The following is a 26,525-nucleotide window of genomic DNA, read 5'->3' on the forward strand; positions in this document are numbered from 1 at the left end:
TCTGTGAATACGGGCCTGTCAACCCAAACTCTCCTCCTACGATGATCCTGCCATCCCAGGAATCAGTCTGGTATTGCCTCAAGCCCAAATTAGCCAATGCAGGATGATGAGGCAACCTGTACATGCCCCAGGTTCAACACAGACTGGTTTGATGAAATTCACAGAACACGCTGAAAAAACTCAGCCTCTGTGGAGATGAACGCGAGTTGCCGTTTCGAGTCCGATGTCATTTCCTCTTCGTACAGAAGAAGAGCCATTTCGGACTTGAAACGTTAGCTTTGTTTTACCAGCATTTTCTGTCTGTATTTTAGATTTCCAACATACCCAGTTGTTTGCTTTCATCAAACTCACTTCTGGCATCCACGGTTCTGTATGGAATGAGATGGGAAATCTCACTCACTGGGTCTGTGCCTTGAGACTTAACTAATCCATTACTGATTAGTATTGAATGTGCAGCACCCCCCCCCCCCCCCCTTCAAAAAGATCCAAGAATTGGTGTTGTAATGTGGGAAGAGTACACATCTTTATCTCACCTGTAGTGTATCTAACTATGTAAAAAGTGGGCACGAAATTTAGAAATAAATATAAAACCTGGAGTGCGTCAACAGCATACTGTTGATAATGTAGAAGTTGAAAGAAAGCAACTTCGTTAGTTCATTAACTGATCTGTGACCTAGGTGTATTGTGTCTGAGTCACAAAATTATTACACAACCAATTTGCCCAGAAGAGTGTACACTCTAAATTCCTGTTTGATACAGGATCATTGGCAACAGGTTCAGCTGCCCTAATGGGTGGTGGTTCTCGGCTGTATAGATCAGGAAAGTGCTGGGTTTATCCCTGTACCGTGCTTATTTCATTGGTCCTTTTGTGTGGGGTGCTACAGTTGTGGCTGCTAAGGAGAGGTAATTTAGCCATAATTCATGTTCCTGAAAAAGCACCTTGTTGCGGGGAGTGAGTGGATTGACCATGCTGCTTCACAAGATGGAACGTACTAAAGCTACCAACATGATATTAATTACTTCTTGGGAAAGGCTTGTCAAGGTTGCCATTCCACGAGGGAATTGGATGGTCAGGTAAATGCCAACTCATGGATTTCATAGTCCTTGTGCACTTGACTGCTGTTCTCCTGTTTTTAAGCGCGTAGTTTGGTTGTTTGTAACAGATTCTCCATCCCTTAGGCGGAAGAAGGAAACTGTGGAGAATCAACCCACTTGGGTCGATGACACCAGAATCGATGCAGATGACATTGTGGAAAAAATCGTACAGAGTCAAGATTTCACAGATGTCAGTAATGCCGAAGGTAAGCCCTCCTAATTCAGTGGGTGATTCTCAGGGCCACATCAGCCATCAGTTGCCTTACTCAAGTGCCTGCACTTTAGTGGCCAACCGGGCTATTCAAGGTCATGGCACCCAAATTGGGAACTGCTGCTTTCCAAAATACTGCTTATTTTGCTGATTTATTGTGAGTTTAGTATGACTTCAAAGTTCATAAGAAAAGGACAATGTTGACTAAATTTGTATGGGGATCTCCACCTATGTCCAGTGTGACTCATGTTACTGATGAGAATCTGGCTGTGCTTCAATACTTGCCACGTGCCTCTGTTACTCATGGAGGGGAAACCACAATCGCCTGTGGTCTATGATGCAGCAACTGTGGAAATTTGTTGTCAAATCTTATTATTGTCAATTGGGGCGATTATGGAAATTATTGCACGGACAGAGGCCACTCAGCTCTTCCAATTTAATCTGATCACCTCCTCTGCCTTCCCCCTGTCCTTTATGCTCTTTGAATATTTATCCAGTCACCTTTTAAATCACATTGCAGCCTTGGCCTCAACATGGGGCAAAGCTGAAATAACAGCACTGGGCTGTTTAGCACAGGGCTAAATCGCTGGCTTGGAAAGCAGACCAAGGCAGGCCAGCAGCACGGTTCAATTCCCGTACCAGCCTCCCCGAACAGGCGCCGGAATGTGGCGACTAGGGGCTTTTCACAGTAACTTCATTTGAAGCCTACTTGTGACAATAAGCGATTTTCATTTCATTTCATTCAAATATAGCCTTTTAGTGTTTGCATAACAAACACGCAGACTTTAATGTAATTGGCTAAAGAACCAGAGGCAGGATGAGAATTATTTTACGGTAGAAGTTCCTCAACCGCAGTACGTCCCGTGCCCTTGGTAACCGCGGTGCTTCCTCCCAAGTGGCTCAACCTGGCATACTGAGGGAGGTAGTAATCAGCAGGAGGCTCCCTTGCCCACGCCTGGCTTCTTAAAAAGGAGTGTAATATTTGACACACCGCCCAAATTTTTGGGGGGGAATTCTGGTTAGGTGTTTCTGCCCCCCCCCCCCCCCCCCCCCAACACACACACACACACACACACACACACACACACACACACACACACTCTCTCCCTTCAGTATTCTGGGATTCAAGCCGTTTTGAGCCTGTGGTTTGCATGTGGAGTCTAAATTGATGGAGAGTCTCTTATGATGCAAGCAGCAAGCGATTGTGAGTGTTTCCACTCTTTTTATTGGTTTTAAAACCTAAACACTTGTTAGTCATACTGCCCAGTTATCATGTAAATGGAGTGAGTGTTGCTGATAGAGTTATCCATAGCTTATTTTGAACAAAGTTCTTTTTAGAGATGTCCTTTTGCAATATTGGACAGAGTTAACCCCTTATTTCTGCGACCACTTTATATTGAGCAGAGTAGATTTTGGAAAATTTTGCGATGTCTATCTGAAAGAATTTGTTTAACTCCAAAATGCCCTTTCCTCTTAATAGTTTAAAATAACACGGTTTAGAGGCAGTAGAGCGAAGGCTCACTAGATTGGTCCCCTGGGAGGAGTGGTTTGCACTGTCTCAGGACAAACGGCTGATCATTTACGATTGAGATGAGGAGAAATTTCTTCACTGAGAGGGTCATGAATCTGGAACTCGCCACCCCAGAGGTTTGTGGCTCCACCGTTTGCTGTACTTCTGAGATAGACAGGTTTTTAGTGTCACGGGGAATTAAACAATAAGGGAAGCAGGCAGGAAGGTGAAGTTGAAACCGAGAATCAGCCATAATCATATTGAATGTGGAGCAGTGTTGCTCTTATTAGCCTTAGTTTTATTAGCTCTAATTCTGTCACCTTTGCTCACGAGTCGCCAGGTATCTTTCTGATACCGCCACGTGGTTCAAGTCCAAGTAATGATTAATAATGCAGCGCACTGCTTAGTAAAAGGTAAATCAACGATCATTTATTATATGCAGCAATAAATACTTCTACAATAATCCTACTTCTAGACTATTACCTACCACTAAAGGCCATTACTTAACTTTGGTGATGGCCCACCAGGTCAGGGAAACAAATGGTCTATCGAATTGGGTCTGGCCTGTGGGATTCAAAAAGGCTGGTACGGGTCGATAATCTGGAGCACCTATCTGGTAGCGATCGCTGGAGTAAAACTTACTTGTTTCTTCGTCGAAGGTTACGAGCAGGAAGAGAAGGGTCGATCTGAACTTGGCCCCTATCTTTATAGTTCCCAGGGGCTTCCCGCCTCTCGGGGCGGACCTTGACCCTGGTTCCAAGTGATTGGACTTGGTCCCAATCACTTGGTTCAATATGCTCCAATAATGGGGCGATTCCTTGATCGGGGGTGGTCGTCCACCTTTCTTTGTCTCAGCCACTGCTGGCGCCGAAAAGTCTGGATCAGCTTTATGTTGCTAATGTGTAGCAATTGTTCCCGGGGATGGCTGCTTAGTATGCAGATGGCTGGGTTGTTGTGCTGTTAATGGCTGCAGGTATCGGTCTGGGCCGACTTCCTCAGAGCCGAATACACTGTTTTGCCTGCAGCTGTCCGTTTGGGTCCTGTTGGCTGATTTTCCCATCGGCCTCTTTCGTTCGCCATTTTAGATCGGGGTTTGACCATTCTAATCGGGAATCAGCCATTTTAGGTGGCTACAGCAGGCGCAACAGGCCACATGGTCTACCCCTCCTAAATTTTGTCTTTCTTTAGGTTCCCCCCTCGTTTCTCTCCATTCACACCCAGCACCAACCACAAGGAGATGCACATTTATGTCTCAAACTTGATCTGGGCCTTATGAAAGGATAGTCACTGACAAACTATGGCTAGAGAAATTATGCATTTCGATCAGTTTCTCAATTCGGAGCTATAGTTCACTATGATACTGCTGCATTTGCATTATCAGAATTCTCATCTTTTCAATGAGCCTGTAAATCCTAGGCTCTGTCTGCTTATTCCCATGGTTCAGCTGGATGTCAAAGATCCCAGGCCATTATTCCTTCAAGGAGAGCAGGGAGTTCTCCCACTGTCCTGAAAAACATAGCTCAGCAAGCTCCATCAAAGAGTAATTAACCGACCATTTATGGGCGGCACGGTAGCACAGTGGTCAGCACTGTTGCTTCACAGCGCCAGGGACCCGTGTTTGATTCCCGGCTTGGGTCACTGTCTGTCCGGAGCCTGCACGTTCTCCCCGTGTCTGCGTGGGTTTCCTCCGGGTGCTCCGATTTCCTCCCGCAAGTCCAGAAGGACGTGCTTGTTAGGTGAATTGGACATTCTGAATTCTCCCTCTATGTACCCAAACAGGCGCCAGAGTTTGGCGACTAGGGGATTTTCACTAACTTAATTGCAGTGTTAATGCAAGCCTACGTGTGACACTAATGAAGATTATCATTGTTATCCCCTTGCTGCTTGTGAGAACTGCAAAATACTGCCACCTTTTCCTGGCTAACAGCAGCTGATGCGCAATGCAATTCAATGTACTTTGGCATTCTACTCTGCTCAGTATATAGTGGTCGCAGAAATAAGGGGTTAACTCTGTCCAATATTGCAACGTGGCATCAAGAGACCACGTTGAAGTGATTATATGAATGCAAGTCTTTGAATCGATGTTCTCAAAATATGAGCTGTCACCAAGGGTGTAGTTTCTTGAGCCAGGAATACGGTTGCTTTGTTTGCTGCAGTGTACTCCAGTGATGTGTACTCTTCCTTTCCAGACAGTAACTTAAGGCTGTTTGTGAACAGAGATGGAACAACGGCACTCAGTGGCATTCAGCTGGGAAACAGGTGGGTTTATTGCGTAGTTTAACCTGGACTCTGAGTATTTTTATGTGGGATTTTCTTCCAAATTAACCTATGGTGCTAATATTTTGTTTTTAAAATCTCTTGGGTTTATCCTGTTAAGGCTGGGCACTTTCCACTTGTCTTTCCTCTCTTTGCACAGAGGAATGCTCCAGAGTAATATTTTTGACCCTTTAAATCCATGTGTGTTAACGCAATGTCTGTACCCAGGCAGTCCTCTGATCGAGGAGTTTCTGCTTAGCGGGATCTCGGTGAACAGCATCACCTGAGGGAGGCATTGCCCCTGTGCCATCTGTACTAAAATTGTAAATACATTCTTCATAAAAACATTGAAGACCTCACACAGAAGATATTCTTCCCCACTCCCAAGATCCATTGAGTTGCCAGATAATACTGTAAAATGCCTTGGGATGTTTTCCGGTTTGAAAGTTGCTAAATAAATTCAATTTTTTCAAAAATGTCATTGTTGATTCAACTAACTAATCTCCTACAGCGATACCCAGTTTTAATTCTCATTTAATGGGTTTGTCTCTTTTCCTGTCCAGTCTGGAGAATATGGCATTTTATAACACCCACCCCCAACCTAAAACAGCTGTGCGGTGACGGAATATACTTCATATTGCACAATGTCCGGAAGATATTGAGATAAAAATCGAGAATCACTGGACCAAGGTTGTTTGTCATTTTCGCGCCAGCCCTACAAATTGCTCTGGAAAGCAAATCCATCTGAAACTGTCCATCCATCGTGCAGTTGTTTGTGATTCTTGTGATTAACGTATCAGTGCTGAAGCAATGGAATGCCTTGGTCTTTGCACAGCGTTACGCGAGTAACAAACACTCCCCTTCCTTTCTCCACAGGGTGTCGGCAGGTGTCTTTGAGCCTGTTGTTATCGAGAGCCGTTGAGGAGCCTTTTGAGCCACTCTGCTGCACCTACTTAACCACTTTCCATTTGAGCTCCTTGCCTACTGCACATGTCGTCTTATCCGTCAGGTCATGCTGCCCACCAGCCCATCAGCTGGACTGAAGGAGGAGGGTGGTCATTCCTATCCAACAATCCCATGAAGTGGCCGACGTTGATTCTGACCACGTTGGAATAATTGAGTGGGACGCAAGTCCCTAAAAAAAAAAAAAAATGATCTCCATTCCTATCTGTCAAAATATGCTGAACCAGTACAGATAGTGGGACTTAATTTGAGAAATAGTTTTCTTGTGACTTTGAAATGTTGTTTCCCGAACCCTTTCAAAATGCAGCAATTAAATACCAAAACTATTTGGCAGTGAATCCGTTTTAAAAGGGTGACCGTTTTTCCTTGAGGTGTTGTTTGGCAGTGTTGCTAAACTTTTCTCCCCGTTCCTCGTCGCCCTGTGAATCGTTTGGCTGTTGCACCAAAAGAAATAACTTTTAAATGCTTTTAAAGATTTTATTGTGTTTGGCCCCAAGTGCTTGAGCTGCCCTGTGTGGGCCGAGATCAGTTTGTTTTACGCAACCAAAATTGATTCGCCGCTTTGGTAATTAGAAAAGCGCTCTTGGTTTTCATTTAATTTTAAAACATTTCAATCGCATAATTGCCCTCAAGAAAAGGGCGGGTCATTATGTTTAACTATAAAACGAGATCAAATTCCAATTTAAATGGTGATCAATCCAAATCAATGAATCAGCTATGACGCCATAGGCAGACACATCGGATACAGTGATGTCTTGCACAGAGTATTGGTGTACCTGTGGGTGTTGGATTTCACCTGAAATGAAGTAATAGGATGATTTTTCTTCTTTTTAGTCTTGTGACATTATTCATGTTTTCTGATGCTTTCTCTACAAGTCAGGGACTCGACAGTTTGATGCACATAAATGTTCCTTTAATAATGCATGTTACGGAGCACTTTTCTTTATGGGCAGGGAGCAGATTGACTCCTCATTTTTTTTTTTTAATCACTTTAGAATCTGTGCTTTAAAAAGAAAAATCTAACGTGTTTTACCTTGTACCATCCAAACACTTGCTTAAAAGCCTGGCTTTAAATGCTCAAAAAAAAACCTTCAAGCCGAGTGGCGTACTGTTGTAATAACAGTAACCTCGTCCGAAATCGCCCTGAAGAAACATCCATTCTGTGTGCTGTATCCGCTAATTGCAGAGACTAGTGATGCACCACTTAAACCAAGCAATGGATGACTATTCGTAGCATTAAATTGTTACCCAACTGCTCAGAACATGGGTGGGCAAGTCCTGCCTTTGCAAAATTTCTGATGTTTTCCTTATAGCTGAATTATACTCCAAATGCAGGCAGCTGGTTCTAAAACTGGAACTTGTCTCAAAACCCATTGGTAAGTGGCCTTTAGTACAGGCCTCTTCCTGCTTTGAAACAAGGTTCCTGTAAACCGTCAGGGTTGAAAATGAGTTATTTTTCCAGAATTGGTTCTGGGACAGTGGAGCGGAATTTGCTGTTCCATTTCTCTTGAGTGATGTGTTACAGAAGTGGCCACAGATTTCTGCTACACAGCATTAACAGCCGACTCTTTTTCTGAGTGATTCTGTGCTGTGCCGACGCTCCATTCTTACCTCGGCGATGAGAATTGAACGTTTCAGTAATGCAGCACTCTACATGGCCTGTAGGGCTGTGAGGGCAAATCCAAATCTTGGGACCTTTCAGTCCCGAGCCTGTATGTTGTGAGTAGCATCTGTCATCTCTGATGAAACGAGTGACTGCAAGGAGCCTAGAGGCTGTAGCTCTTTAATGTCATTTCCTGTTCATGTCAGAACATCCTGGCATTGGTAAGCTATGCACTTTGAAGACTTGTACATTTCCTACACTATTCTTGTCGTCTTGCTTATTGCATGCCACCCGTGAATATTGTGGCTCAGTTTGACGTAATGTGAACGGTTAACTTGTCCACTATCTGTATCTGTGGTATATTAAGGCCTAAAATACAAAGGCTGTGGTGAATCTTATCTCCTGACATTTGTACTGTTTTAATAACTGTTCTGTGACAGCTAGTGTAAGGAAAACTCTTGCTTAACTTATTTTTTTGAATGCAGAGCCAAAATTAACACTTCACCTGCTGGGGTAAGAGTTCAGTTACAGAGACTGGTTGGCAAAGGACTAAACACTTCCTTCAAGCTCTTACAGTCAGCATATTTGTTTTTTAAAATCTTTCTGGGCATTTGTTCAGCAACTTGATGTGTAACTTGTTTGAAGAAATGAACTAAATCCCATTTATTCAAGTTACATAGAAATGGGAGGTCTTCCCTATTAATGCTAATGATTTTTGTACTCATCCACACCAGCACTGGGAGGCTGTGTAAGGTACCACTCTCGCGTTTTGTAAGGACACGATCTCTGTTTCATGCTGGCCTGCCAAAGCGGATGTCTGTCCACAGTGCGCTCAATAAAGTCCAAGAACAATGAAGTGGGATGTTTGCATGCTCTCCATTGTTTTGAAGCAATAATATTGTTATATATATTAATATTGTGTGGAGCACAAGGCAAGAGCTGTTTAATCTAAGCACCAATCTCAACGAGCTTCAATCTGCCTGCTTAATGCCTGTTGACTAGATGACAAACAGCTTCCTGAACTCCAAAGCTCTGATTTGATCTCACCACCGTCAGGTTCTGTTTAATTTGGCACCTGACTGTATAGATCTAAGAGGGATTTCTCACCCTGTCTGTTTTAGACAACATAAACAGCCTTTTGAATATTGAATAGGGGGACATTTATTGCAGACGGGCAGCTCTGTGTGTCTGAAAACCATGCAGGAATTTCCTTAGAAAAACTTTACTCAGACTGAGCTCCGTGCACGTCAGAGATCAGGGGTGGCACACTGCTGCCTCACAGCGCCAGGGACCTGGGTTCGATTCCGGTCTCGGGTGACTGTGCGGAGTTTGCACGTTCTCCCCGTGTCCTCGTGGGTTTCCTCCGGGTGCTCTGGTTTCCTCCCACAGTCCAAAGATGTGCAGGTTGGGCGGATTGGCCATGCTCAATTGCCCCTCCGTATCCAAAAGGTTATGTGGGGTTACTGAGTACGGGGATAGGGTGGAGGCGTGGGCTTAAGTAGGATGCTCATTTCAAGGGCCGGTGCAGACTTGATGGGCCGAAAAACCCCTTCTGCACAGTAAATTCTAGGATTGCGCATGTATAATTCTAATGTGTGCGTGCGCGCAGTACCACAGCCCTTTCTTGTATTGGTTCTTTCATCAAAAGAAGTTAATGTTCAGGAACTGTTGAAAAGGCAACGTTTTTAAGCACCCACAAAACCAGCAGATAAAGTGTTAAAATTGAATGAGTTTTATTGTGTTTTAATAACATTTGATTATTGATGATCAAGTTGTTCAGTTAATCATAGTTCAGAGTGAATTCACTGTGAACAGTTTTCTAATGAGATCCTTTTCTAGCAGTGTTTCCTGTTACTTGCTGTTTTAGGAGTTAGGATCACATGTTACTGCAGATCTTGCTGACCAAGCTTCACTTTGTACATTACTTTAAATGCACAGATTCCAAACTAAATTGCCACCAACTTGCAGCTCCACTTAGCTGTGGCTTGCTGTTGCCATTGAAAGAGCCAATTTTACCCAACCAAAGCAGAAAGTTGAGACTGAGACTTGAAGCAGTAGTCTTTTCATTCCCCCCCCCCCCCCCTTTCCCCATGACTCTTCCCTTTTAATTTTCTACTTTCATGTCATTCCCTAGTTGCAAAGCTAGTCGGTGATCTACCACCAGGCCTGTGCCCTTGCCTTTGTACACCCCCCCCCCCCCCCCCCCCCCCCCCCCCCCCCCCCGGTCTCCCCCCCCCCCCCCCCCCACTTGTGTGGCTCCTGTGCTGCCACTCCATAGCATAGCAATATTCAAGTGCCAACCCACCATGTCACTAATAAGGTCCCTTTCTAAGTGATCTTGCCGCCTGGAAATTGGAATGAGAGCGGGCTTGCAAAGTGGTCTGCGCCCTCGAGGTTGCATTTTCTCACTGGGCCTTGAGAAACAAGTAACTTTGAAAGGAAGGCGGGGCTTTCTAAATATGAGAAAACAACACGTGAGCCGCCTTGTGAAATGAGATAGCATCACATCAGGAACCTGGAGTTCCTGAAATACCGCTAATACGGTGAAAGAACCTGACTCTCTTTGGACATGGTTTGTAAGGTTGCTTTACTCAGTACGTTATAAAAAAACTTTAGTAACCATTTATAGAGCTCAGGTACACAGCTTCTTCCCTCCCCCCCCACCCCTCCCCTCCATTCCCTCGAGTCATAATCAATTTCTGCCAATCAAATATTGATCACAGCTTTTAAAAGAGAATAATATTTGGTGATTGCTTTTATTTGTAAAACTGCCCAAAATTGACCACTGTTGCAGGAGATGTGTGTGTGTTTTTTTAAAGCTGTTTCTGAATTGTCTTGATTATTTTTTGCCATGCATCGCCGCGCTCGCAACCAGCAGGCTGGTTGTTTGCAGTGCTCTTGATACAGTGGGAGGGTGACCCATAAGCGCTGGCATCTCCCCCGGTGTGACGTTAGAAAATGTGTTTAGAATATTACACGTTGGTGTGGATCGTGTTTCAGATTTTCTTCTTTTTTTTTTAAAGAGACGGCTTTTTCTTTTTGGTATTAGCGCGAGAGAGTTCATATCGGACTGTTGTAACCTCTGATTAAAGACATTTGCATGATGGAGTGCCGTCTGGTCACACTCTCTGTCCAGTTAGGTTAAAGGTCATTAGTTGAAAGGTGAAATGTCGTGGTATATCCACAACCGATGCAAAGCAAGGTTTTTCTGGATCATGAATTCGGGGTTTTACAGCAGCAATTGAATGCAGTCACACGGAATGTTAAAATGAGTGGTGCCTGTAGCAAATTGTACCGGTTATATGAAGACCACAGTGTGCTCATTCTATAATGCGTGAATCAATCAAAGCTGCATTAGTTCGATATCTTTGTTTGGACTGGGAATGGATGGGAAGGTCAAACAATATAAACTTTAAATGATATTTCAACCAAATCAAACCTAAAGCCTTTAACCCCTCTGGTCCTTTAATTTTTGTAAGATCTAGCCCTGCTTATTCCCACTTCCATGATTGGCAGCTTTAATGAGCCTGCTCAGGATACATTTCCATCGCACAACAGACCGGTGCAATTGCGCGCTGTCTGTTGGGAAGGCCTGGATTTGCATAATTCCTCACTTGAATCCTTTAAATACAATTAAAATCAGCCATAGAATCGACACAAACACAACACATTCCAAAAATCTATTATGATTGTCATCTGTTTCAAACTAATCCATACAACTGGAGTAATTGAATGTTGTGTGTGTGTGTGGCGCTGTCTGAGTGTGTGTGTGTGGCGCTGTCTGAGTGTGTGTGTGTGGCGCTGTCTGAGTGTGTGTGTGTGGCGCTGTCTGAGTGTGTGTGTGTGGCGCTGTCTGAGTGTGTGTGTGTGGCGCTGTCTGAGTGTGTGTGGCGCTGTCTGAGTGTGTGTGTGTGGCGCTGTCTGAGTGTGTGTGTGTGGCGCTGTCTGAGTGTGTGTGTGTGGCGCTGTCTGAGTGTGTGTGTGTGGCGCTGTCTGAGTGTGTGTGTGGCGCTGTCTGAGTGTGTGTGTGTGGGGCGCCGTCTGAGTGTGTGTGTGTGGCGCTGTCTGAGTGTGTGTGTGTGGCGCTGTCTGAGTGTGTGTGTGGCGCTGTCTGAGTGTGTGTGTGTGGGGCGCTGTCTGAGTGTGTGTGTGTGGGGCGCCGTCTGAGTGTGTGTGTGTGGCGCTGTCTGAGTGTGTGTGTGTGGCGCTGTCTGAGTGTGTGTGTGTGGCGCTGTCTGAGTGTGTGTGTGTGGCGCTGTCTGAGTGTGTGTGTGTGGCGCTGTCTGTGTGTGTGTGTGTGGCGCTGTCTGTGTGTGTGTGTGTGGCGCTGTCTGAGTGTGTGTGTGTGGCGCTGTCTGAGTGTGTGTGTGTGGCGCTGTCTGAGTGTGTGTGTGTGGCGCTGTCTGAGTGTGTGTGTGTGGCGCTGTCTGAGTGTGTGTGTGTGTGGCGCTGTCTGAGTGTGTGTGTGTGTGGCGCTGTCTGAGTGTGTGTGTGTGTGGCGCCGTCTGAGTGTGTGTGTGTGGCGCTGTCTGAGTGTGTGTGTGTGGCGCTGTCTGAGTGTGTGTGTGTGGCGCTGTCTGAGTGTGTGTGTGTGGCGCTGTCTGAGTGTGTGTGTGTGTGTGTGTGTGGCGCTGTCTGTGTGTGTGGGGCGCTGTGTGTGTGTGTGTGTGGGGCGCTGTGTGTGTGTGTGTGTGGGGCGCTGTGTGTGTGTGTGGGGCGCTGTGTGTGTGTGTGGGGCGCTGTGTGTGTGTGTGGGGCGCTGTGTGTGTGTGTGGGGCGCTGTGTGTGTGTGTGGGGCGCTGTGTGTGTGTGTGGGGCGCTGTGTGTGTGTGTGGGGCGCTGTGTGTGTGTGTGGGGCGCTGTGTGTGTGTGTGGGGCGCTGTGTGTGTGTGTGGGGCGCTGTGTGTGTGTGTGGGGCGCTGTGTGTGTGTGTGGGGCGCTGTGTGTGTGTGTGGGGCGCTGTGTGTGTGTGTGGGGCGCTGTGTGTGTGTGTGGGGCGCTGTGTGTGTGTGTGTGGGGCGCTGTGTGTGTGTGTGTGGGGCGCTGTGTGTGTGTGTGTGGGGCGCTGTGTGTGTCTGTGTGGGGCGCTGTGCTGTCTGTGTGGGGCGCTGTGTGTGTGTGTGGCGGGGTGCTGTCTGTGAGCGTGTGTTCTCTTGGTGTCCTGGTTTAACGAGCAGATATTTTTGTGTTGAGATTCTGGATCTTCACTAGAATGGAAAAAATGAAAGTGACCTTAAATGGGAGGAGAGGAGGGAGTGGGGGAAATCATTCAAAAAGAGTTAAACCCAGTCAGACAGCCCATTTCCTGTGGAAAAGCATATTTTGAAAGCCATGTCAGTGACAGTGCTGGACACTCCACTTTGACAAGCAGGAAATGAGGAAAATTGAAATTCGCCGTACGTTCCATAAAGTACTTGCTACAGATGATGGCCCATTGACAGGAGTAACATAGGCTCACTCAGGGGTGAACTCTACGGCACCTGATTTATCCCAGCACCTTGTTACCAATGAGATGCTTTTATTACTAAATATCGAATTGCCTCCTGGGTGAATTATTGTTGCATTTCCCTTTGAAATATTTTTTTGAGATTTCCCTACCTTTTTTTATATGGGAGCTTATAGGAACCTTGTAGATTCTCAACGTTCCAACTAACGAGCAGCATCGCCTCATCTGGATTGATTTTGATGGTATTTGATGTTGGCTCTTTAGTATTTTTCCTTAATCAGCAGCTCGTTAAATGCCAGCAGCATAAACCCACATAGGACCTCTGAAGGTGGCAACGTACCTGCGAACCTGACCAGGTAGCACATTCATTACAACAATTATTAATGATCTTAATCAACTCCTTTAACCAACTGTATTCGGGCAAATGACGTGTGGCTCCCTGGCACTCTACTTGCCTTAAGTAAATCTGTATATTTCTGAAAGGGATTTGAAGCTATGCATTGGGAGATTAGGCACTCCTTTTAATGGATTCAATGTTTTATGAAGTGACCAAACTCTGAACTAAAGCTAAATGATGACGAGAGATTTTTATGATTTTGTTAAAAAGTAAAGGTGTTACAGAATGTATTCCGAATGATATATTTAGACACTTATTTTTGTGATCCTACGGAGGTGGGTGTACAGGTTTCTTAAAAAAAAAATGCCCAGAGGATGTGGAATTTATAGAAATGTTTATCAGCTGGAATATTGTATAACATTTAGATATGTTTAGAATGCACAATGTACTGTTATTTGGTAAAAAGATATTTGTATTAAGGTTACTTGTTTCATATTTTCAAGTGTAACTATAGGAGCAGTATCATGTAATACTGTATTCTGGGAAATAAATGATATTGGGTACCTCTATTAACAATAAAACAGTTATTTTGTGTTTAGTGTGAAGAGTCTTATTTCAAACCAAGTTTAGATTTTTCTGTTTTTCACCTCTCTCTGGAGATGAATAGTTTTGAGGATCTTTTCCCATTCAATATTGTTTAGACTTTTACTCTTTTTTTTTTTTTTCTTTTAAATTTGGAGTACCCAATTTTTTTTCCAATTAAGGGGCAATTTAGTGTGGCCAATCCACCTGGCCTGCAGAGCCCTTGGGTTGTGGGGGGCAAGACCCACGCAGACTGGGAGATGTTCAGACTTTTACACCTTTTTGAGACACCTGTAACTTTTTCATTCCTTACATATTGGGGGGGGGGGGGGGGGGGTGTTCTGACATCATTGATTTAAACTGACACTACAATTGGCATTTTCATCATAAAGCTGCACAGCACGGTGGCGCAGTGGGTTAGCACTGCTGCCTCACGGTTCGATCCCGGCTCTGGGTCACTGTCCGTGTGGAGTTTGCACGTTTTCCCCGTGTTTGCATGGGTTTCGCCCCCACAACCCAAAGATGTGCAGGGTAGGTGGATTGGCCACGCTAAATTGCCAATTAATTGGGTACACTAAATTTATTAAAATAAAATAAAGCTTTACAGTAGCCCTTGGCCCATCTTGTTTGTGCCAGCCATCAAGCAACTATCTACTTTAATCCCACTTTCCTGCACTCAGCCCAAAGCCCTGAAACATTGAGGGTTAAAGCTCCTGCTGCCCTTTCAGGCAGTGATTTCTGGATTCCCACCCTCCTCTGTTTGTTTGGAGTGACGAATGTGATATAAAATAGTTACTTTAGAGATATTAGTTACTGTAATGTAGAGATAGGCTGTCTCATTCTGGTGAGTTCACAGACACAGGATTTCAGACCGCATGGCAAAGCAAGGAGGAGAAAAGGATGCTGGGTAATAGGGGCCAGAGGAAGGGATTGGAAGTGAGCCAATCAGAATGTCTGACTAGGTCAGGAGGGGTATAGGCTGACCTATGGGAATCGTGTATGTGAAACTTGATACCATTTGAATTGATTTGCAGAGATCCCTTTGTCTCTTTGTTCATTCGCTTTCTGGGATGTAGGAGACTGGACGTGTCCTATGCTTCTGTGAAATGAATCAAGCTTGCAAGCTCAATAAAATAACTAATGCTGTACCTGCAAATCCATCTCGACTTTTATTGAGGCCAGACTGACGGGTAAAGAAATTTGGGATTTGTCAGGAGGGGGGAGGAATCCTCTCAATCTCCTGCCCTGACCCCTAACTCTATGCCTGGTTATTGACGATTAAAGGAAAGGTTTCTTCCTTTCTATGTTCCTCAATCAGGTCCCCCCCCCCTCAGCCTTCTCTGCTCTAAGGAAAACAACGTCTTCTCAGCCCAGCCCAGGCAACGTCCTGATAAATCTCCACTGACCCCTAATGCAATCACATCCTTTCTATAGTGTGGTGACCAGAACTGCACACAGTACTCCAGCTGTGGCCTAACATGTGTTTTAAACAGCCCCATCATAACCTCCCTCCTCATATTCTATGCCTCAGCTAATAAAGGCAACTATCTTTATAATATAATCTTTATTGTCACAAGAAGGCTTATATTAACACTGCAATGAAGTTACTGCGCAAAGTCCCTAGTCACCACATTCTGGTGCCTGTTTGGGTACACAGACTTCAGAGTGTCCAAGTTACCTAATAGCACGTCTTTCGGGACTTGCGGGAGGAAACCAGAGCGTCCGGAGGAAACCCACGCCGACACGGAGAGAGCGTGCAGACTCCACACAGACCGTGATCCAAGCCGGGAATCGAACCTGGGACCTTGGAGCTGTGAAGCCACTGTGCTGCCCCATATATCTACACAATATAGTATATGTATAAAAGCAAGTTACTGCGGATGCTGGAATCTGGAACAGAAAATACTGGACAGCAGGCCTGACGGCATTTGTGGAGAGAAAAGAGCTAACGTATTGAATCTGGATGACTTCGTCAAAGTAAGTATCTTCTCTCGCCTTGAGCAGCTTATCTACCTCCCCTGCTGTTTATTGTGCATACTCTTGCAGTGATCTCTCTATTTATGTTAAGACAGGATTAGTTAATGTGCAGTCAGTACAGTCAGATGATCACTAGATAGCTTTCCCGCTTAGTGTGCGCGTATTGCAGTTAGAGGATAGACGTGACCAGCTCAGAGTGTAGTGTATTATTAATTGTTAATTTTAATCTAATCTTAGTTAATTCTATTACTAGTCAAAGTATTAAAGTAAAAGAACTCCAGTATATTATTTTGTTACTCAAATAATTTGTCATCAACTGGAAGACTTTGACTGTTTATCATCAAGTTAAATACAACTTGGCGAGACAAATGAGTAATACATATATTCCATCTGTGATATAACCCTTACATTTTGGGAGGGCTAAATAGGCAACATCTCACACTTTTCAGGGTTAAATTATGAGCTGGATTCGCTGGCTAGTATTCGGCGGTCACTGGAGCCCCGGCAGATTGCCTCATTTCAGGCCCGGCGGAATTAGCAGCTCCTGAATTTTGGCTACTTCAGCACAGAGGGGGCTTTGTAGTTATTCTAGCTTGACAATACACCAAGTGCTCCACAGAACACATTTCCCAGCTAGTACGTGTTGGCAGGTTATGCTACCTGTGAATCTTCACAGCAAACCTCCAATCCTTATTGAAACTTTCAGGATACTGCGAGGCCTGGATAGAGTGGACGTGGAGAGAATGTTTCCACTTGTAGGAAAAACTAGAACCAGAGGACACAATCTCAGACTAAAGGGACGATCCTTTAAAACAGATGAGGAGGAATTTCTTCAGCCAGAGGGCGGTGAATCTGTGCGACTGCCGCAGAAGGCTGTGGAGGCCAATTCAGTGTCTAAGACAGAGGTGGATGGGTTCTTGATTTATCAGGGGTTATGGGGATGAGAAAAATATCAGCCATGATTGAATGGCGGAGCAGACTCGATGGGCCGAGTGGCCTAATTCTGCCCTTGTGACTTATGGTCTTATAATCCTGTCTTGCAGAATGATACAGCACAGGATGGCATTCGCTCATCATTGTTGAACTAATTCTGAAGGTTATGCATCCAAGTCTTTGGAGAACTGGTCACATCATACTCTAAACAAAAAGTTGAATTTAAATTGATAAACTGCCAGATTGGGATTTGAATTCTCTTTGATATTACTGAAAAGAGCAAAATATTGCTGAAGCTTTCTGTCTCGCACTCAACAGCACAAACACAAAAATGCCAAATTTCAAACTATCATAATTCATGCTACAAAGGAAAATCATGTCGATTGATTGGGGGGGGGGGGGTGGTGGCACACGGTAGCACAGTTGCTTCACAGCTCCTGGATCCCAGGTTCGATTCCCGTCTTGGCTCACTGTCTGTGCGGAGTCTGCACCTTCTCCCCTGTGTCTGTGTGCGTTTCCTCTGGGTGCTCCGGTTTCCTCCCACAGTCCGAAAGTGTGCAGGTTAAGTGGATTGGCTCTGCTAAATTGCCCTTCGTGTCCAAAAAGGTTGGGTGGAGGTGTGTGGTCATTCCAAGGGCCGGTGCAGACTCGATGGCCCAAATGGCCTCCTTTTGCACTGTAGATTCTATGAAGTCTGCGTAGCAATCAGAGCCAACATGCCAACTAATCAATACCACAACCCTTTTCTCCACTAGTATTGTAGCCACGTAAAATGTCTGCGTCCCGATTAATTTGGCCAAAACCCGACTTAAAATGGCTAACCGGAAAGGCTGCTGGGAAAAGCAGGTAACAAGACCGAAACGGACAGCTGCAGACAGAATAGCGTATTCGGCTCTGGGGAAGTTGGCCCAGATCGATACTCAGGGCTATTAACAGCCCATCCACCCGGACATCTGCAGTCTAATCAACTATCCCTGGGAACAATTGCAACATATTAGCAATTGAATGCCGGGCCAGACCTGTCGGCGCCTGCAGTGGCCGAAACAAAGGCAGGTGAACGACCACCCCCCGATTGGGGAATCGCCTCGCAATTGGACGTATCGACCCCAGTGATTGGGAACAGGTCCAATCACTTGGGACTCAGGGTCAAGGGCCGCCCCGGGAGGCGGGAAGCCCCTGGGCCCTATAAAGTGAGGGGCCAAGTTCAGATCGCTCTCTCTCCCTTCTTTGCCTGCTCGAGACCTCCGCAAGAACAGCAACCGGCAACCGTAAGTTTGAGTCCAGTGATCGCTATCCGGTAAAGACTCCTAGCCATCGACCTGTAGCAGCCTTTTGAATCCCGTGGGCCAGATCCGATTGGATAAGCCATTCGTTTCCCTGACCTGGTGGGCTCTTCCTAAAGTTAAGTATTGGCCAGAAGTGATAGGTTTATTATATAGATAGTAGGATTATTGTGTAAACATTACTTGTTGTATATAATAAATGACCGTTGATTTCAATCTTGCTAAGCGGTGTGCTGACTTATTAATCATAACTTGAACTTGAACCACGTGGCGGTATCAGAAAGATACCTGGCGACTCGTGAGCAAAGGTGACGTAATCAGAGCTAATAAAACTAAGGCTAAAAAGAGCAACAGTATAAATGTTTGAAATTTGATAAGCGCAAGGTGAAAAGTTTTGGCAACATGTTCTTTATTTAGTACTATTGAAATCCTGCACTACCCAGCACAACTCTCCAACTTTTAGTTCAGTAACATGTCGCTGGAGATCGGGGTGGTTGACAGCAGTTAAGGCTGGAAATCTCTGGAAAGTGTGTCATTACTTCCTTGATTCTCCAATCAAAAAGGTTTACAAAGCACTAATCTAATGCCTGCGGGGTACAGGCATTTTAGTTACAAGGTTAACCTGCAAAGGCTGGTGTCCTCGTTCGTGCAAAGGCGATTATGGGGAGATTTGATTAGAGGTGTTCAGAATAGGCAGCACTGTGGTTAACACTGCTGCCTCACGGCGCCGAGTTCCCAGGTTCGATCCCGGCTTTAGGTCACTGTCCGCGTGGAGTTTGTACATTCTCCCCGCGTTTGCGAGGGTTTCGCCCCCACAACTTGTGGATTGACCACGCTAAATTGCCCCTTGATTGGGGGGGAAAAAATGAATTGGGTCTGCTAAATTTTTTTTTTTTTTTTTAAAGTGTTCAGAATAGGGCAGGCTTAGATAAGGTAGACAAAGAAAAACACTTCACCATTAGCTGGTGGCAAAAGTGTGGACTTTTATGCAGGGGGAAATGAGAGGAATGGTTTTCTTTTGAACACACGGACCTGGACCTGTCTGCCCATGAGACTTGCGGAAGGAAAACGATCAATGATTTCAAAGGTTGTGGCATTGGTCGCATGGGGGGTGTGGACTAACTGGATTGCTATGCAGGGAGCTGGCAAAGCCTCGATGGGCCGAATGGCGGCCTCCTGTGCTGCCAAGTACTATGTCTGAATTTCCGGTTCCTTTCCTTTCATTCAATCCATGGAGAACTGTCTTTGGTTCATATTTTGAGGACAGAAATTGAAGAGCAGATTTGGAAAATATCCCCACCTCAGAATAAAACTGTTTTCTACACAAACTGTTTTGTACACCAATGTCCCTCAATGCAGTGTGGGGAAAATGAAATCTGACCATTTTGCAGCAAATCCTCACTGTAGAACTGCAGCTCATTTGTGCTGTAGATACTTCCTCCGCTTTCTTCCTTTCCTTTCTACACAGGCGTAGCACAAACTGCACCATATATGTTCCTTGGGAATGATTTCTATGCCGTTGGGCGTCCTGACTGGATTGAGTGCGCATAAACCTGAGAAAATAATCAGAGGGATTTCAGATTCCACACTCCAATGTTCACGTTAACAAACACTTGCTCAATGAGGGAGGGCTTCCGATTCCGTTCGCAACTTCCTAAGAAGCAAAAAATGTCAAAAGCAAAATACTGCGGATGCTGGAAATTGCAGTCAGTGTACAGTAAAGCAGGCAGGCTGGTGGGGGCGTACCAATTGCAGTCCGTGTCAGTGTACAGTAAAGCAGGCAGGCTGGTGGGGGCGTACCAATGACCGTGTTCACCAGGATTTAATCTTAAAATAGACCAGCTGGATTCACATTCTCCTTTTAATAATAATCTTTATTGTCACAAGTAGGCTTACATTAACGCTGCAATGAAGTTACTGTGAAAAACCCCTAGTTGCCACATTCCGGCGCCTGTTCGGGTACACAGAGGGAGAATTCAGAATGTCCAATTCACCTAACAAGCACGTCTTTCGGGACTTGTGGGAGGAAACCGGAGCACCCGGAGGGAACCCACGCAGGCTAGAACATAGAGTGCAGAAGGAGGCCATTCGGCCCATCGAGTCTGCACTGACCCACTTAAGCCCTCACTTCCACCGTAACCCAATAACCCCTACTAACCTTTCAAGGGCAATTTATCATGGCCAATCTACCTAAACCTTCACGTCTTTGGACTGTGGGAGGAAACTGGAGCACCGGGAGGAAACCCACGCAGACACGGGGAGAAGGTGCAGACTCTGCACAGACAGTGACTCAACGGGACCCTGGTGCTGTGAAGCAACCGTGCTGACCACTGTGCTACCGTGAGACTCACTGACCAGAGTTCTTAACAACCAATGAAGTGCTTCTGAAGTGTAGTCACTGCTACAATATAGAAAATGCTGCGGTCAATTTTAGCACAGCCAGGTCCCACAAACGAATGTGACGAATGACCAGCTCATTGTTTTGTGATTTTAAGGGACGAATGTTGGCCCTGACGTTGAGAATTCACCGACTCTGATGTGGACAGAGATACTGATTTGCATTTATCCAGTGTCTTTCAGAAGCACAGGAGGTATTTTGCAGCGAATGAAATATTGTCCCTGTTGGCCTGTGGGAAAGGCGACAGCAGGTTTCTGCACAGAAAAATCTCCTGCAATAATGAACAGATAAATCTGTTTTGGTTTAAGTGTTGTCTGTCGAAGGCCTTGTGACGAAGTGGATAGCATCCCTGCTGCCTCTGGGCCCGAAGCTGGCCAAACAGGTTATCAATCTTGTCAATCCTTCCAAAGTGCCTGATGACAGGCAAGAAGAGTGGGAGAATTCCTTGGTTAACTATACTCCAGAAGGCAACAGCAAACGTCTTCAGTACCCGGCCAAGCAACATAAATCAAAAATGGAAGTCAAAGAAAAGTACAGCACAGGATCAGGCCCTTCAGCCCTATCATGCTGCCCGTCTAACCTCAAACCTTCCACACTTCCGGGGCCCATATTCCTCTATTCCCAACCTATTCAGGTATTTGTCAAGACAGCCCTTATACGTCACTATCGTACCTGCTTCCACCACCTCCTCTGGCAGTGAGTTCCAGGCCCCCACTACCCTCTTTCCACGCACATCTCTGAACTTTGCCCCTCCCACTTTAAACCTATGTCCTCTCGTAATTGACTCTTCCACCCTGGGAAAAAACTTCGGACTATCCACTCTGTCTATGCCCCTCATAATTTTGTAGACCTCTATCAGGTCGTCCCTCAACCTCCGTCGTCCAGTGAGAACAAACCGAGTTTATCCAGCCTCTCCTTGTAGCTAATGTCTCCCATAACAGGCAACATCCTGGTAAACCTCTTCTGCACCCTCTCCAAAGCCTCCACATCCTTCTGGTAGTGTGGCGACCAGAATTGAACACTATACTCCAAGTGCATGGTATCTGATAAAGGTATGTTTGAAGGACACAAATTGACTGGGGCACCGAGTTAACCCCCCTGCACTTCTTCAAAATAGTGCCACGGGATCTTTATACATCCAGCTGAGGGAGTATCTTCAATCTATAGAATCCCAAAGGTGCAGAAGGAGGCCATTCGGCCCATCGTGTTTGCACTGGCCCTCCCAAAGAGCACCCTACCCAGGTCTTCTCCCAACCTAACCTGCCCATCTTTGGACACGAAGGGCAATTGTGAAATCTGTGGAACTCTTTGCCGCAGAAGGCTGTGGAGGCCAAATCACTGAGTGTCTTTAAGACAGAGATAGACAGGTTTTTGATCAATAAGGGGGTCAGGAGTTATGGGGAGAAGGCAGGAGAATGGGATGAGAAAAATATCAACCATGATTGAATGTCCAAGTCCAATCACTTGGGACCAGGGTCAAGGTCCGCCCCGAGGGGCTTCCCGCCCCTCGGGACTATAAAAATAGGGGCCAAGTTCAGATCGACCCTTCTTCTCCTACTCGCAACCTTCGAGACCCTTCGACGAAAGAACAAGTAAGTCTTACTCCAGCGATCGCTACCAGATGGGTGTTCCAGACTATCGACCCGTACCAGCCTTTTTGAATCCCGCAGGCCAGACCTAATTCGATAGACCATTCATTTCCCTGACCTGGTGGGCCATCACCAAAGTTAAGTATTGGCCTTTAGTGGTAGGTAATAGTCTAGAAGTAGGATTATTGTATAAGTATTTATTGCTGTATATAATAAATGATCGTTGATTTAACATTTACTAAGCGATGTGCTGCATTATTAATCATGAACCACGTGGCAGTATCAGAAAGATACCTGGCGACTCGTGAGCAAAGGTGACAGAATTAGAGCTAATAAAACTAAGGCTAATAAGAGCAACAATAGTGGTTAGCACAGTTGCTCCAGGGTCCCAGGTTCGATTCCCTGCTTGGTCACTGTCTGTGCGCAGTCTGCACGTTCCCCCCGTGTGTGCGTGGGTTTCCTCCGGGTGCTCCCAGACTTGCTGAGTTTTCCCAACACTTTTTGTTTTTATTTCAGACTTCCAGCATCCGCAGTATTTTGCTTTTACCTTTTTCACATTTCCCTTCCTTTCCTGCATTAATTCCTGGAACATTTCATTTAGAATTCTCACCCTTGCACCCAAATCCCATCAGGGCCTTGCCCCCCCCCCCCCCTATCTCTCCAACTCCCTCCACTAAGACACAAACCACTGTGCTAACCACTGTGCTGCCATCATTAAAATGTGCAGGTTGGGTGGATTGGCAATTCTAAATTAGACCATAATTTAGAATTCTAAATTAGAAACCCCACCAAACTGCCCATTCATCTAACTCTGGTCTCTGAAGAATCCCCCGGCCCTTCCTTCTACTTTGTTCTGGGCAGTCCCTCAAGATTGAGGATGGCTTGCTTTGCTTCCACTCTGGCTCAGTGGCTCCTCATATAGCTAATAAGCCAATTGGGTGATCTGCAGACTCTGCCACCTGCTGGACGGGTTGGGTAGGAGGGTTATTTGCGCACCCCACAATGTCTCGACTTCGCCTTAATTTAATAATAATCTTTATTGCCACAAGCAGGCTTACATTAACACTGCAATGAAGCTACTGTGAAAATCCCCTAGTCGCCACATTCCTGCGCCTGTTCGGGTACACAGGAGCGCGAATTCAGAATGTCCAATTCACCTAACAGCACGTCTTTCGGGACTTGTGGGAGGAAACCGGAGCACCCGAGGGAAACCCACGCAGACACGGGGAGAACGTGCAGACTCCGCACAGACAGTGACCCAAGCCGGGAATCGAACCCGGGACCCTGGAGCTGTGAAGCAGTGGTGCTAACCACTGTGCTACTGTGCCGAACCTGAGACCTTCCTCTCGAGGTGTCCAGTGCCTCCCCGAATGAGCATACTTTGGAAGTCTGGTGTCAGTCAAACGAACGTCACATTCCACCGAGGGGAGCTGGTTTTGAGTGATTAGCGCCTCAATGCTGGGGAAGTTGGCTTCCTTCACCCCACCATCAGGCAGCTGGGCCCCATTCTCTGCAATCCCCTCCCTAAGCCTCTCCTTCTTCTCACTGCAAGAACATCCTTAAAACCCATTTTGACCAACCTTCTGGACACCCCCGCTGATGTGTCCTTCAGCATTCACGGCTTTGACAGTGTCTATGAGGTGCCAAGGAACTTTGAGCTATTTAAGTTCAAGCTGTTTCACCCACCGATCAGGAAGTAGGCTGTGACGGTCACGCTGAACACTACTGAGATGATGGTTCCTGGACCCACATCCTGGGGTTTGCAGCCATTGGGACAGGCACACGGGCTGTCAACGGAAATCTGGAACAGGCTGGGATTGGCTGCATCGCGGGAGACGACCACCGAGTAACTGGAGCTGCAGTTAAACCGAACAACGGTGCGAAGTGGGCTGCTGTGTGAAGCTGCAACATAGCAGAGAAAGAAAAGGATGAAAATGTATAAGGCCTGGGAGGGAGCGACAATGACAGCTTGTGTTTAGACAGTCCAGCATTTAACACTGAATCCCACAGGGTTAATAGGGTAGGTGACAAAAACGGCGTAAACTTTATTATCGAATAGCCTGATATGCACAAGATTGACTGTTTAAAAAATAAATTTAGTATACCCAATTCATTTTTTCCAATTAAGGGCGATTTAGAAGATAGAACATACAGTGCAGAAGGAGGCCATTCGGCCCATCGAGTCTGCACCGACCCACCTCAGCCCCAACTTCCACCCTATCCCAATAACCCCTCCTAACCTTTTTGGACACTAAGGGCAATTTATCATGGCCAATCCACCTAACCTGCACATCTTTGGACTGTGGGAGGAAACCGGAGCACCCGGAGGAAACCCACGCAGACACGGGGAGAACGTGCAGACTCCACACAGACAGTGACCCAGCAGGGAATCGAACCTGGGACCCTGGCGCTGTGAAGCCACAGTGCTAGCCATGTGCGCTACCGTGGATTTAGCGTGGCCAATCAACCTAGCCTGCACATCTTTGGGTTGTGGGGGTGAAACCCACGCAGACATGGAGAGAATGTGCAAACTCCACACAATCCCAGAGCCGGGCTCGAACCTGGGACCTCGGCGCGTGAGGCAGCAGTGCTAACCACTGCACGACCGTGCTGCCCTCAAACTTTAAAACATGAACACTACCTGCAAACCTGAGCATTTTGTTTGCTGCCCAGCTGAGGGTGTACGGTGCTACTGACGCTGGGAGGTAGTAGGAGATTTTCAGTAAGTGTAGCGCCGACCTGGTTTGTTGCCTGTGACTGTGATGTGTTTTCAAATTTCCAACCAGGCCCCAGAATTAACAGGCAAAGTACCCATTAAACCTGGCCCCCCACAACCAGAGTGGCTGCATTTACCCTCGACCATTCTCCCCTCCACACCCAGAGTGGCTGCATTTACCCTCGACCATTCTCCCCTCCACACCCAGAGTGGCTGCATTCACCCTTGACCACCAGCCCTCCCCTGCCCCCTCTGCACCCAGATTGGTTGCGTCCACACTTGCCCTTCCAAACTGGCTGCCGGATTCTGGGCTCCACCGCCCTCAGTTCCTACAATCAGCAGGGACAGTGTAAGAGTCCTTCCTGTGTATTTCCTTTGTTCCCATTTATTTTATTTTATTGTTTTGATCCGTGGGCCCATAATCAGGATGTGCCTTTCAGCAGAAGACGCAAACTGAAACAGCCTGATTGTCAGGACAACGTGTTCCCAGGTTTTGCAGTTTGGAGCGGAGAAGCCAGACACTTCGGCACCGAGTGGATTTTAGGAACCAGCTTTGGAGGGACTCAGTTCGATTGGTTAACTGGCAACACGTGGATTTGCCAGGGGCGGTGTTCTGCCTGACAACAGTCAGCATTTGGATCCTGCAACATGCTTTCTGCGAGGGCGAGGCAGAAGTGTTTTGACCTTGGAAGTGAAAGGGACTCTCTCTTTCTCTCCTGCTTGCTGATGTGAACAAACTGCTCTATTGTCCTGAAGCCAGCGAGTGCCAGGCACATCCTTTGTTGAACCTGATATGATACTGAGTCTACGGAGAAAGTAGACAACCTTTCCAGAGAAAACCATCTCAAGCCTAGAAGTACCAAATGAAAGCCTGAATTTCAGAAAGACATTAACTGGAAGTCATCAGAGCGCATTGAGGGACAGCACGGTAGCACAGTGGTTAGCACAGTTGATTCACAGCTCCAGGATCCCAGGTTCGATTCCCCGCTGGGTCACTGTCTGTGCGGAGTCTGTACGTTCTCCCCGTCTCTGCGTGGGTTTCCTCCGGGTGCTCCGGTTTCCTCCCACAGTCCAAAGATGAGCAGGTTAGGTGAATTGGCCATGCTAAATTGCCCTTAGTGCGGGCAGCACGGTGGCGCAAGTGATTAGTACGGTTTCCTCACGGCGCTGAGGTCCCAGGTTCGATCCCAGCTCTGGGTCATTGTCCGTGTGGAGTTTGCACATTCTCCCCGTGTTTGCGTGGGCTTCGCCCCCACAACCCAAAAGATGTGCAGGGTAGGTGGGTTGGCCACGCTAACTTGCCCCTTAATTGGAAAATAAATTGGGTACTCTAAATTTTTTTTAAAACAATTAATAAATGTGGAATTGAAAGTTAATCTCAGTCCCATCGGGTTCACTAATACCCTTTAGGGATGTGGTAAATGTCCCTTATGACTCTAGACGCACCTGCCTTGAATCTTAATTGCTCTCTGAAGTCATTCAGTTGGAGGGCAATTAGGGATGGGTATTAAATGACGACCTTTCCAATAACTCCCATATTCCATGAAAGATTAACTAAAAAGCGATTCTCTTAATTGCCCTCTGAAATTACCCAGTAAACCTCTCCATCGTAACAAGGTTCCACCC

At 46.2% G+C, this 26,525-nt stretch overlaps 2 protein-coding genes across 5 annotated transcripts in view; one reads left to right on the forward strand and one right to left on the reverse strand.

Annotated features, from left to right (window-relative positions):
* Nucleotides 1-14,019, forward strand: part of LOC140399290 (early estrogen-induced gene 1 protein-like) — a 126,164-nt gene extending 112,145 nt beyond the window's left edge. For both annotated transcript variants that reach the window (XM_072488773.1, XM_072488774.1), the window contains exons 9-11: nt 1,180-1,301; nt 5,006-5,075; nt 5,949-14,019. In XM_072488773.1, the coding sequence (XP_072344874.1) occupies nt 1,180-1,301; nt 5,006-5,075; nt 5,949-5,994 (238 nt within the window). In that variant the 3' untranslated portion in view covers nt 5,995-14,019. The remainder of the gene's footprint in view (nt 1-1,179; nt 1,302-5,005; nt 5,076-5,948) is intronic.
* Nucleotides 1-26,525, reverse strand: part of LOC140399291 (uncharacterized) — a 34,096-nt gene that overhangs the window by 5,372 nt on the left and 2,199 nt on the right. Inside the window, exons 2-3 of one of the 3 annotated variants that reach the window (XM_072488776.1) lie at nt 23,870-24,085; nt 19,578-19,749 (exon numbers count right to left, since the gene is read on the reverse strand). In XM_072488776.1, coding sequence (XP_072344877.1) covers nt 19,613-19,749; nt 23,870-24,085 — 353 coding nt within the window. In that variant the 3' untranslated portion in view covers nt 19,578-19,612. Of the gene's footprint in view, nt 1-17,280; nt 19,750-23,763; nt 24,086-26,525 lie in introns of those variants that run through there. The other 2 variants (XR_011937673.1, XM_072488775.1) reach the window with 2 other exon arrangements.

Source organism: Scyliorhinus torazame, chromosome 22 (assembly GCF_047496885.1).
Source record: "Scyliorhinus torazame isolate Kashiwa2021f chromosome 22, sScyTor2.1, whole genome shotgun sequence".
Lineage (NCBI taxonomy): Eukaryota > Metazoa > Chordata > Chondrichthyes > Carcharhiniformes > Scyliorhinidae > Scyliorhinus > Scyliorhinus torazame.